This window comes from Pelobates fuscus, chromosome 3 (assembly GCF_036172605.1).
Source record: "Pelobates fuscus isolate aPelFus1 chromosome 3, aPelFus1.pri, whole genome shotgun sequence".
NCBI lineage: Eukaryota > Metazoa > Chordata > Amphibia > Anura > Pelobatidae > Pelobates > Pelobates fuscus.
Window position 1 is genome coordinate 339788100 of NC_086319.1, and position 14174 is coordinate 339802273.

Genomic DNA, 14174 nt, shown 5'->3' on the forward strand with positions numbered 1-14174 from the left:
GGCTACTGTTTTCAGTAATACTTGGCCAGCTGCTTGACTTCTGGTGCACCATGTAGTTCACAACAGCCTTAGTGCTAAAATTGAGGCACCGCTTGTATAATCTACAGGGCTGCTGCAGAAGCTTTAATACCAAAACATCTCTTCTGTAATAAGGCTGTTGGTTGTAAAAATACTTTTTCATTGTGCGTAGTGTCTGATGTGATAATATTTATGAGCTGGACGACTTTAACGCGTGCTTAGAGCTGAAAGCTAACTTTGTCATGATGGTGGCCAATTACAACTCTATCCATGAATTAGTAGTGTCATTAAACTCAATTAGCAAGCCTTCTATATAATCTGCTTAATACTCTGCTTTCTTTCCCTAGGGTTTTACAGACAGCCCTCATTACAGTGATCACTTGAATGACAGTCGATTAGGGCCCCATGAAGGATTGTCCCCGACACCTTTCATGAACTCAAATCTGATGGGTAAGTAGGTCATTCCTTGTAAACTGCCTTTCAAAAGCTGGTTTTAGTTCATAGACATATTTTTCATCCCTTACTCAGGAATGCCATGTCTAGCCTGTGTTTTGGTTTGTTCTGCCTACCCCCTTCCCCTTCCTTAGGTTTCTGAATTGATCACATTTTATTTGCCTTGACTTACTGTGGTATATACATTTTTTTCAAACATTTGAAAGTTTCAAGTTAACAATTTTCATAAATATGTGGAATGTTAACAGTTAATATAGTTGGTAAAGTTAATTGTTAACATAACACCGTATGCAATGTTATAAGGAACTCTGTGACACTCTTCACAGGTTTTGCTGAGGGTTTTGGGCAGCCATGTTTGCGCAGCATTTTGAGTCCTTCAGTGGTGATCTTATTGATGTATCAGTCAAGCACCATGATTTTGGAATTCACATGGTTGCCGCTGTTGTCTAGTAATTGCGTTTTGTTTATGGATCTGGAAGTGGAATTTAACATGTAAACCACAATGTGCTTAATAAAAGCAGGAGCAATGCTTGAATTTATATATTGTGCCAGCAAATGTAAATGCTTTTACCTCCATCAATATGGCCGCCCTTCTTCCTAATGACTAGCACAGTATCCCTCTTTGTCTAGCATGTAGCCCTTAATTAAACAATCCCTTTGTATCTATTTGTGGGAGGAATGTTAACCTGCATATCAATGGCATAGAGGTAAACACTTTGCTATAGACTTTATCTTGCACCAGGTATAAGAAACATTTAATAATCTTTAAAGTGATTATTGAAATGCCAAGTATACATTTGAAGTGCAGTGTAGTTAATAAATAATTTGGCCTATATATGCGCTCAGATTTATTTTACTTTTATTGCCTCTCAGTATTATCGTATTTGTAGACTGAAGTTTGCTGTTTATAATATACTTAAAATCCCATCCTCTATATGTGATTTTGAAGATGCAATTGCTGTTATATTTGATGTTTGTTTTCTACCCAACTTAGTACTTCTTTTCCCATTTACCTCCCCTCATTTGATTGTTCTGGATTTGTTATTTATTAAAACATTTCTCAGGTTTATTGCCTTATAAAATGTTACCAATTTACCTGTACAAAAGCAGATGATTATGAATACAGTTAGTGTCACAAAGATTAGGTTTAAATTATTGAAATTTTGCATGTAAAAAGCTTTCCACAAGGTTTTTTTTTTTTTTTAATTCTTTTAATTGAAAAAAAAAAATAAACCATGTAAAATTGACAATGTTTGCAGGTTTTTTTTATGTTAATTGAAAATGGCTAGATGTATGGCGTATTATATTCTAATGTGACTTGATGATGAGTTGTTGACAGCATGTGGATGTGTTTTAGGTGTGAAGATTTAAAAAATATTTTTTATCCTGATTTACTTTGAGATCGTTGTAACATCTTTTAGTGCGCAGACTGTTTACATTGTAAGGCATTATATTTGTTGCTTATGTGACCTATTTTGTGATCTTAGTATTGTCCTTTTAAGACACAGCCTTGGTAATCCAAGTGGATTAGCTTAATCCAAATCCTGGTGGTCTGCAATTTCTTTTGGGAATCTTTCTGCTTTGTCTGTTTTCTTCTTAATCTTTTTTTTTTCTTTTCTTCTGTAGCATCAGTGTCTACCTAGTAAATCAGCCAGCATTGCAGTATCTGCTGACATTTTATTTAATTCCTTTAGAGAGGCTGTTTGCAATTCATGTTTTACAATGTGTTGACTTTATTTTTTTTATTTATTTAAAACGATACATAGTCTGGTGCTCGTAATATCTTGTTTGTTTTAGGAGTACTAGGCTGTAAGCCCGTTAACAGGCTGAGCAGTTTCCTCGACCCCCTTTGTTCCAGTGCATTCAACTTGTCTTGTTGCAAAGTCATGTCTGTTAGTCCACCTATTATACTGCGCTGCGGACTTTGTTGACGCCTTATAAATAATAATAGATTACAGTGTAGGGTAATTTGTAGAGCCCTTTTTTGGTGTAATGAGTAAGTTTTGTACTGCACAAGCAGCTGCTCTTTTTATATTCTGCCTTACAAAATGATTTCTTTGCTTTGTGAGGAAAAATGCTCACAACTGTTAAATCCTATTTTAAATTTGCAAAAAATGTTAGTTCCAGCTGCCAATCAAACACATAACTTTCAGCTTCCTCACAGTAACAGGGAGATACACATTTAAAGTGGGAGTGTTACTTATTTGCTTCTATGCAAGGAGTTTTCTTCCAGACTTCCATGGAAGACTTCCATTTCAGCTAATTTCTCTTCCTTTAAAAATGCTTGGAAAATCTTACCATGATGCAGTGCCATCACTTAGTCCAGGATTGAATGTGTTTAGGCAACCTTCAGCACTCCAGACGTTGTGGACTACATCTCCCATAATGCTCTTTCAGCATCAGTGGAGATGCAGGTCACAACAGCTGAAGTGCCAAATGTTGCCTACCCCTGATATAGAGCTGGGTAAAATATTGTCCCGTGAATGAAATGATGTTTTCACACAACTGCTTTAACACCTCCCCCTCCCCCGGTAACATAAACCCCTTTAATAACCCCTCCCCTCCCCCTCCAAAATAAAATACCATCACTACTTTAATGCTATGGTTGTCAAAGTGGGAGGGAACCACAGTGCAAAGTCTGGCTTCCTTATATATATATATATATATATATATATATATATATATATACGTCATTTGATCCTCATCAACATAGCTGTTATCTGCAGATTGTACCGCAGTCCTTCCCAGGTTAGGCTCATTGCTTGTGCCCACAAGCATAAGCTGCATGTGACTGCAGCTGTGTACCAGACCTGCCAGACTATATACAAATTGCAAAACACTGGATCCACTGGAGAAGGGAGTTTCAAATCCAAACTCCCTCAAGACGTTAATATACAAACTCCAAGAAGCTAGTAGTCCAGAGGTAAAGGCTGGGACATACACGAAAAACAGCCATACCAAAAATGTCAACCAATTATTTTTATAATCTTACATATTCGCTACTTTCACTCATGCGCACAGCAAAATAATTTCCTGTTTTAGCAGTTTATTTATGGTAACCACTGTAACTATATTGTCTGAGTTTTTGTTTTTTTGCCTTTCTTTATATGTTCAGCATTAAAACTGAACCATTTTGAAATCAATGAATCACTGGTGTTTTGTCTTTGTGTTTTTGTTTTTTAGTTTTTTTACTACAGCTTTAAATATAGGAAAGGTATACTCTGAACCATTTCATTAATTCTGGCACTTAAATCAAACATTAGTATTTCTAGTAAAATCAATCATTTTAGAAGAACGTATGTATGCATTTTAAAATGCTGAGATTAATCTAAAAACCCCTCATACAGCTTACCTGTGTCTTTCTAATCTTGCTTAGTGAGACAGGAAGCTCTCTCTTAAATATTTTTTTTTTTTTTTTAAATGGACTGAATTTTGGTAAAACACATCTTACATTTGTTCAATACTACATTGAGTTGTTCCTATTGTTGAAAAACGTAACTTTAATAATAGCCTTGATGGCAAGTGTTCTTTGCTTGTCAGGTTGTTGGAGGTATATTTAGCAAAAAAGTGGCTAATTAATAACATTTGATACCTTGTAAGTATTTGAACCTAGGGGAGAAATTTAGCAATTGACTGTCAATGTGTGATCACAGCAATTACTCTCAGGAATCTCATTACAGGTGTTGCTCTTTCAGAAAATAAAGATCACACTATAATTGGGATCAGAAAAGGGCTAAATTTAATGTATATTTGCAAATGTAAAAATTCTGCTATTGTGAGTCTACGTCTTTTTAAAATGTTTACCTTAAAGGTGAAAATAAGGGAACCGTGCACGGTAAATATATTTGTCTGAAACTTTTTTTTTTTTTTTTTTAAATTGCTTGATTACCACGGTATTCATCCATGTACTGTTTGGGTATGGACAAATTTTGGACATGTAATCATTCCTGTAAATACGATTCAGACAAACCAAATCGTATGTATTATAGGTTCATTTCTGTGCTATTTGGTGCACAGATCAAGTGAGTAAAAGCTCAGACGTATCATAATTCTTTTGAATCTAAATGCACAATCTGAATTTCTGCCTTTTAAAGCTATATTTTTTGTTACTTTGATGGACAGTTTAGCATATATCCGTTTATCATGCATATGTCATAACTATGGTTATTGTGTAATTTTTGTTTTTGTAATTGTATGTTATCAAGAATATATATATATATAATATAGTTTTTCATTGAGTGTTGGATGGCTTCAATTTGTTTATACAGATATATTTACAGGTAACATTGCAAGGATATTAAATTAGCATAGATCTACAACTCCTGTCACTGTTGGGCAACCAGATTTGACAAAGCAGCAGATGTAGGGTCATATTTTACCTAACCCTACTGTAAAAAATGTTCTACTAATGAACATGTATTATATGTTGTTATACACTGAACAAAACTATAAACGCAACACTTTTGTTTTTGCCCCCATTTTTTATGAGCTGATCTAAGACTTTTTCTATGTACACAACAGGCCTATTTCTCTAAAATATTGTTCACAAATCTGTCTAAATCTCTGTTAGTGAGCACTTGTCCTTTGCCGAGATAATCCATCCACCTCACAGGTATGGCATATCAAGATGCTGATTAGACAGCATGATTATTGCACAGGTGTGCCTTAGACTGGCCACAATAAAAGGCCACTTTAAAATGTGCAGTTTTACTGTATTGAAGGGGTCCGGGGGGTCCAAAAACCAGTCAGTTTCTGGTGTGATCACAATTTACCTCGCGCAGTGCAACACATGTCCTTCGCACAGAGATGATCAGGTTGTTGATTGTGGTCTATGGAACATTGGTCCACTCCTCTTCGGAGGCTGTGCGAAGTTGCTGGATATTGGCAGGACCTGGAACCCGCTGTCGTGTACGCTGATCCAGCGCATCCCAAACATGCTTAATGGGTGACATGGCCGGTGAGTATGCTGGCCATGCACGAACTGGGATGTTTTCAGCTTCCAGAAATTGTGTACAGATCCTTGCAACATGGGGCCGTGCATTATCAGGCTGAACTTGATGGACGCATGGACGTCTCTTTTCAGCTATGTAACTATGTAATAAGGTGATGGTCATGGATGAATGGCACAACAATGGGCCTCAGGATCTCATCGTGGTATCTCTGTGCATTCAAAATGCCATTATCATAACTCCACCGCCACCGTGGGCCACTCGATCCACAATGTTGACACCCACAAACTGCTCACCCACACAACGCCATACAAGCTATCTGCCCTGTAAAGTGAAAACCGGGATTCATCCGTGAAGAGAAAACCTCTCCAAAGTGCCAGATGGTATTGAATGTGGGCATTTGCCCTCTCAAGTCGGTTACGACAATGAACTGCAATCGGGTCAAGACCCCCATGAGGACCACAAGCATGCAGATGAGCTTCCCTGAGACGGTTTCTGACAGTTTGTGCAGAAATCCTTTGGTTATGCAAACCGATTGTTGCAGCAGCTGTCCAGGTGGCTGTTCTCAGACGATCTTGAAGGTTAAGATGCTGGATGTGGAGGTCCTGGGCTGGTGTGGTTACACGTGGTCTGCGGTTGTGAGGCTGTTTGGATGTACTGCCAAATTCTCAGAAACCCCTTTGGAGACGGCTTATGGTAGAGAAATGAACATTAAATTCACGGGCAACAGCTCTGGAGGACATTCCTGCAGTCAACATGCCAATTGCACACTCCCTCAAAACTTGCTACATCTGTGGCATTGTGCTGTGTGATAAACGGCACATTTTAGAGTGGCCTTTTATTGTGGCCAGCCTAAGACACACCTGTGCAATAATCACGCTGTTTAATCAGCATCTTGATATGCCTTACCTGTGAGGGGGATGGATTATCTCGGCAAAGGAGAAGTGCTCACTAACACAGATTTAGACAGATTTGTGAACAATATCTGAGAGAAATAGGCCTTTTGTGTACATAGAAAAAGTCTTAGATCTTTGTGTTCAGCTCATGAAAAATGGGGGCAAAAACAAAAGTGTTGCGTTTATAATTTTGTTCAGTGTAAATAGCACTTTCCATCCTTACACAAGAAGGATGTATATATTACCTCCTACTACATATGCCCGTTCAATGTGTATTTCATACTAGTAAAATCTTGCAATATGTTTAATTCTTAACACTTTTTATTTTATTACATAATTGACTTCCTGGAGACGCATGGATATTCTTCCTCATTGACACCCTCAACAAACTAATAGTTTCTCTCTCTACTCCCCATCTCTCCTTTCTAACACCTACATTTACAGCGTTGTGTCTCTTGGCATGTGCATGTTTCCTGTTATCTCACCTCACTAACCCTTTAACGCTATCCTCTTTTTGTCCAACTCCCATCATCCACTTTGCCAATATAATATGCACGACACTCACATCCATGGATTCTTCCCCTGCCTTGTCATTTCTTCTTGATGTTCCTTACCGCAGTGTACAGTTTACTTCTCATCCAAACCTCAACTCGACTCATCAGTGAACTAAAGTTATTGTCTTTCCATAAAGCAATTCAAATTTTCTTGTTCATCCCTGTGTTTCCTAATTGATGTCTTCTGAGCAACCTACTGTGACAGCCCTTCCTCCTCTAACCCTTACACTGTTCTCCCCAAACTGTTTCAAATTCCTGTCCTTTACGTCCATCTAAATATCCATAGTTTAGAGCATTTTACTACACTAAACCCTACCCTTATTACCAACGTGTAGCAGAACTAAGCTTTTTGAGGTTGATAATATTAGTAACTATTTTAGTTGGGTTATGATTTGAGACTCAATGTCAAATATACAATATGTTGCCAGTATACAATAATAATCCTGACCGTAGCTTTTTAACATGACATTTTTAATGCTAACTATATGAGACCAGTAGAGGGCAGAGATTGAATGGGTTAGTTAAATGCCTCCATGCATATTAATGTGCATTATTCTTGGTATTCTTCAGTTAGGCTAACTTTTTTTTCTCTTTTCATTAGTAAAATAAGTCTAATGTTAACTTCATGCAAATATCACACGACACATGGAGAACATATTAAACTTGCTTAACACTTAATGATAAGAACTGTAGTTTACTCTGCAGGGAATATAAAATCACATTACCGTATATACTCGAATATAAGCCGAGGCCCCTAATTTTACCCCAAAAAACTGGGAAAACGTATTGACTCGAGTATAAGACTAGGGCAGCAGCTACTGGTAAATTTCTAAATAAAATTAGATCCTAAAAAAATTATATTAATTGAATATTTATTTACAGTGTGTGTATATGAGTGCAGTGTGTGTGTTGTGTATGTGTTGCAGAGCCTTGGTGGGGGGGTGGGCATTTTTATTATTATTTTTTTAATTATTATTTAAAAAAAAAAAAAATGTGTTATAATATTATTATTTTATTTTATTAATCTTTTTTTTCGTCCCCCCTCCCTGCTTGATACATGGCAGGGAGGGGGGCTCTCACTCCCTGGTGGTCCAGTGGCATTGGCAGTTCAGTGTAGGGGGCTGGCAGAGAGCGTTTACTTACCTCTCCTGCAGCTCCTGTCAGCTCCCTTCTCCTCCACGCCGGTTCGGTCAGCTCCCACTGCAAGTCCCAGTGTAAGTCTCGCGGCCGTGCTATGACCCCGCGGTTCTCGCAAGACTTACACTGGGAGCTGACAGGGGAGCTGTCCGGACCGGTGCGGAGGCGAAGGGAGCTGACAGGAGCTGCAGAAGAGGTAAGTAAACGCTTCCTGCCAGCCCCCGTCCTACACAGCCCCCTGTCTGTATTATGGCATTGTAAATTGCCATAATACAGACATTGACTCGAGTATAAGTCGAGTTGGGGTTTGTGCTGAAAAACTCGACTTATACTCGAGTATATACGGTATTTGCTTTTATCACTGTTTGCAAGGCTATTGGTATGTGTCTTAAATGGATAGGTATGTGTGTAGGTGTATAGAAGTGTATTATTTGATGTATTGTTAAGTGTACTTGGTAACATATTAGTTGTACACTCATTTAAAGCAGCCCTGTCAATTTTGAAAGCAACAAGCCTACTTTGTGGCAGTGCATAGGAGAAATGAACAGGAGATATACTTACCTGAAGCACTTCCTTGCAGGATCTTCCATCTTTCCTAAAGATAAAGCTTCCGTTCCTGGCACTTAAAGGGCCACTATAATCACCCAGATCATTTCTTCTGATTGAAGTGGTCTGTGTGCGGTGTCCCTGTCCCACTTAGTACTGCAATTTAGACATTGAAAAAACTGCAATAATGACATTGCAGGACTAAGGCGGCCTCTAGTGGCTGTCAATCAGACAGCCACTAGAAGCCCTTCCTGGTTGCTAACGGACTTTTGGTCCCCTAACTGACGCTGGACATCGTCACGCTCTAAGTGAGGACATCCAGCAACTGTAAAATCCCCATAGGAAAGCTTTGAAGCAATGCCTTCCTTTTGGGAGGACCTAATGATTTTGCAAAGCTCGCCGAGTATGCGGATATCTGATGAGGGGGTAATCCTTTAGCAACCAGGGGGATATGGGGGTTGGGAGCTCTATAGTGTTAGAAATACAGATTTGTCTTCTCAACACTATAGAATCCCCTTAATATGGCAGTAGTTCATGTCACTGTATTTTCACATACGCATTGGGAGTACAACACAGGACGATCCCACAATACTACTTGATCCTCCTTAGAATTTATTTTATGGCAGCTGGAAATTGGACAACTTGACAGCCAAAGCTCCACCTTTGTCAGCCTGACTTTGGTAACAAGACAAAGAAAACTCTGCTATAAAATTCCAACACGGTCAACATGAGTGTTTTGTTGAGATTTTAACTTTATGAAATGCTCAGTAGTAACAGAGCTGCTTTAAACATGTCTTTCTGTTTAAGTCATGCTGTTTAGCTCATGGTAACTTTGCACTGCACATTTGGCTAAGTACATCTAGATGTCAACTTGTGTGAGTGATTGCAAATATACAGAAAGGGATTATACTTTTTGCATTGATACTTAATTGTTTTAATCAGTATTTCAACTTTATTTATAGGAACACTATAGTGTCAGGAATATAAATGTGCATTCCTGAGACCATAGGTCTAAATAACCGTTTAGTCCACTGGCCTCCCTTACCTCTGGTTAAAAAAAAAAGTGTTTTACTCGCCTTTCCCTAGCGAAGCACGGGTCCGGATGCAGCTTCCACAGCCCATGCTCCGCCCCCTTGACTGAGGTCATCAAACTTTCGATAGGGAGGCTGCGCCAGAGCGTGGAGACTCTCGATGTTTTGCAGCACTGATCCAGAAAGAACCTCCAGGGGCTGTCTAAATGAAAAGGCAGTGTTTCCATGAAAAAGCCTGCAAGGACTGACTGTACTAAGCTATAGTTGTTCTGATGACTGTAGTGTCTCTTTAACCGTTCCAACATGGATATACTTTTTTTTTTTTTTTTTTTATGAACAGGTGAACACACTGTTAACTTCTTTTTAAACCAAATCTGTGTTTGTGAAACCCACCATCATTAACACTATATCTTGTAATCCTAGCCTAATAAAGATCCTTCAGAGATCCTTCAGAGAGATAATATAATAATATGCAAGTTTAAATACATTTACATAAATTGCATTCGGCCTGAATGAGTTAAAGTGTTTGGATTTCAGCATCATATTTCATTGCTTCTGTTAGCACTTAAAAGAATCATTACTAAAACAGGAGGAATTATACGTCAAGAGGATGTTGTTATTTTGAGTATTATGCTCCGCCATAAGCGTATTTGCCTGAAGAGATAGTGGATTATAAAGTGTCACTGTCTTTCATGATGGAGCTCTTAAACACTTTAATGATCTTGTACATAGCAGAAGAGAGGGAGAATTCTAACAAGGGTTGATAATGATTCAATAATGAACAATTTGCCACAGAAAGATGCATTTCCATATTCATTTAGTTATTTTTGAAGTGTGCTGTGCATGCAGTAAAGCTATTATGTAGCCTCTCTCTCGTGTTCCAAACTAATGAATTCCAGAATTATCCTGTTGATTCATAGGCATAGAGATAGGGACTCTGCTTTTAGAGGAGATGAAAAATGTGCAATCCATGCGCGTACGGGTAAGCAATTAGCATCAAACAGACTATTATAAGGACAACCTAATATGAAAGTCCTTTTGAGTTTTGACCATAGCTGTGATTTTCTTTAAGTGGCACTATTTAGAGTTAACATTCTTTTCTATCCCCCTTTGTAGATTAATTACAGTGCTTTTAAAGTTAATAGTTATCCACATACAGTACAAGCTGATTTCATCCCCCTGAGCATCTTATGATCTTGCTAGCTCTATCCATTAGAGCTGAATTCACATCAAACTGACACGTTTGCAGCAACCATATTTAGCAGTGTTAGAAATCTTCAACGGGCTAAATAATTAGCTGGTTGCTTTGCATCTAGAAAAAAAATGTGATTTTGTTAACCTGAACTAGTCGATAAAGCTTTGAAAACATAGAATATTGTGTTCTGTTAACCTTGACAAAAACTGATCAGTTATAATTAAATTGTAATGATTTGCTGGACTCTCTTTTATAGTCTTGTTTTTATTATTATTATTAATGTTGGCATACAATACAAGCAATCAAGACATTGTTGATAAATACATGAAACCTTTTAAAATGGGTCTTTCATTCATTCTGGTTATATTTTCACAGCAATAGATAATATTAGATCATCTATTTTACCTACGGTGTTTGTGCATTCCAGTATGAGAACTTGTTTTGAGACCTTTGAAGGGACACTATAGTCACCAGACAGAACAACTGCGCTTAATGTAGTTGTTATGGTTAGTATAATCATTCCCTTCGGCATTTTCATGTAAACACTGCCATTTCAGAGAAAATGCAGTGTTTACATTACCCCCTAGGGACACCTCAAGTGGCCACTCTCTCTGCATGGAGACGCTGAACTTTCCTCATTGAGATGCATTGATTCGATGCATCTCTATGAGGAGGTGCTGATTGGCCGAGCTGGTGTGTGTGGCCCCACCCCCATCCCACCTTCTTGCTGATTTCAGCTAATCCAATGCTTTCCCTATGGAGTAAAAGGAACCAAATTTACTACACCTAGAGGACATAGTCTTAAATTAAAGGGGCAAAAGTTTAAAAATGACATCAGGAATTATTACTTCACTGAGAGGGTAGTGGATGCATGGTATAGCCTTCCAGCTGAAGTGGTAGAGGTTAACACAGAGAAGGAGTTTAAGCATGTGTGGGATAGGCATAAGGCTATCCTAGCTGTAAGAGATTAATGAAAGTATTAAGAAAATTGGTCTGACTACATGGGCTCATGTTAGGTGAACCAGTATTCCAGGTAGAATAAATATAAACCATTTTATAATACATTATGAAAGTCAGAATGAACAAGTGTACCAAGATAAAAAAAAAAATGTACACAAATTCTGTAAACAACCATCATCGTATTCTATCAAATGTTAAATAGGTCTCCATTGTACTTGGAAATCATTCCATTAAAGTAATATTGGTTGTTGCCTTAGGTCTGACAAGTCCAATGTGTTTGCTTCAACCAAAGCAGACCCATTGAAACTGCATGGGGTTTTAACACAGAGGGTTAAAGCTCAGTGTATAATGCATGAGGCATGCCTAGGCACCTTCTATATTTCCAGATTGCTTATTAACTCTTGCTTTCGGTTAAAATGTTGACAAAGTGAGATGAGGCCTTTCAATGGAAACCCATCCTTAATGCTCTGGTGTACATACCGCGGTCGCAGGGGTCGCAGCTGCGACCGGCCCATCACTCCAGGGCGCGATCGGGTACACACCATCAACTTTTGCGGCCCCGGCCCGTGCGGCAAAGCGCCGGGGCCCATACTGTCAGTGCCACCCGATGGAGATGGATTGGCAGGGGGCCCGGTCAGCGCTGGGCGCTTTAACAGTGAGACCGGGCCCCCCTGTGATGAAATCACACCGAGCTGGGAGGAAGTGACCGCACGTCACTCCTCCCAGCATACACTGAGTCCGCGCGGGAGGAAGTAGAGGGAGTCAGAGTGAGAACTCGGACTCCAATCCACCTGAACCACCACTGGACCCCAGGGAAAGTCACCCTCCTGCACCTAAAAGGTAGGAAACAGGAGGGTGACTTAAACATTTTCTGTGTGTTTGTATGTATGTATGTATGTGTGTGTGTGTCTGTCTGTGTGCCTGTCTGTCTGTCTGTTTGTATGTATGTTTGTGTGTGTCTGTTTGTATGTATGTCTTTGTATGTATGTGTGTGTCTGTCTGTGTGCCTGTCTGTATGTTTGTATGTGTGTGTGTCAGTATGTCAGTGTGTGTGTGTGCCTGTTTGTATGTCTTTGTATGTATGTGTGTCTGTGTGTGCTTGTCTGTTTGTATGTGTCTTGTGTGTGTATGTTTGCCTGTCTGTCTCAGTATGTGTCTCTGTCTGTATGTGTCTGCCTGTGTGTATGTGTGCCTGTCTGTATGTATGTATGTGTCTTTGTATGTATGTATGTGTGTGTGTGTCTATATGCCTGTGTGTGTGTGTTTGTATGTATGTGTCTGTGTGTGTCTGTATGCATATATGTGTGCCTATCTGTTTGCATGTATGTGTGTGTGTGTGTGTCTGTATGTATCTGTCTGTGTGTGTGTGTGTCTTTATGTATGTATGTATGTATGTATGTGTGTGTGTCTGTCAGGGGGAGAGTGGGGGGGGAATAGGGAGGGGGGCCCATGGATGAGTTTTACACCGGGGCCCCGTCGATTGTGTGTACGCTGCTGCCTTAATGTAAACATCTTTTTAGTTGTCTGGACAGATCCTCATGCCTCTGTGACATCCTTACATTTTTTTTATATTATACATATTCTCCAGTTCAATTTGTTCTATTAATAACCAATTATTTTCCTAAATACCCATATAGTATGGTATGCTGTTGAGGTAGCCTGTTTAGACATGCTGAGTGAGAACAAATGCATCATGAAGTCAGCTATCAAAGAATGCCAGAAGGTGCAATTATTGCAGCTGACATCTAAATAGACCTGCCATTTTCAATGTCATTTAATTAAGTAAAATATTTAAATTTGCCCTACTTAATGAGGCTATTGCAATATTGTATTTGACAGTCCCTGCATGTATACGCTTAACCTCTATATAGCGAATAGCACATACCTATACAAGTTTTCTGTAGCAAGTTATTTTGTGCATGTCAAAAAAAAATATTCTATGCACATTTTTGTAAAAAATAAAAAAAAATTGTTAAGGTTTGATTGGAGAATTTCTGAAATTAAAAAACAATATATATATTTTTATCCTAGATCCTTATGATAAGGTTGTATGCTTAAAGTGGAACTGTCACCATCCGGGGACTTTACCTAACTAAGACCCAGATCGTGACATTGCTGCTGGGGACAGGCAAAGGTGAGTTTCACTTACCTGAATCTGTCCCTTGCGGGCACCGTCATCCTCTTCCAGCCTGTCTTCTTCTGCTTGCTTGCACAAGAGTACAGCATTGAGGTCTATGGAGGACCCGCAAGACTGTGGGATCCTCCACAGAGCTAAGTTCCCTACAGCCACCAGTGGTGACCTACTTTGTCTCTGTACATCTTTTGGGTTAGAAATTCAGTGACAGTGGCGGCGTAGTTCCACGGCAATATTCTCACTCCATTTTATCAAAATAATTTATATTTATAGAGACACTGCATGCTGAAATTGACCCACA

General features: G+C 38.9%; 1 protein-coding gene across 7 annotated transcripts in view; it reads left to right on the plus strand.

Moving 5' to 3' along the window:
• Nucleotides 1–14174, plus strand: part of TCF12 (transcription factor 12) — a 214295-nt gene that overhangs the window by 77008 nt on the left and 123113 nt on the right. For all 7 annotated transcript variants that reach the window (XM_063449090.1, XM_063449091.1, XM_063449097.1 and 4 more), the window contains exon 5: nt 366–468. In XM_063449090.1, coding sequence (XP_063305160.1) covers nt 366–468 — 103 coding nt within the window. The remainder of the gene's footprint in view (nt 1–365; nt 469–14174) is intronic.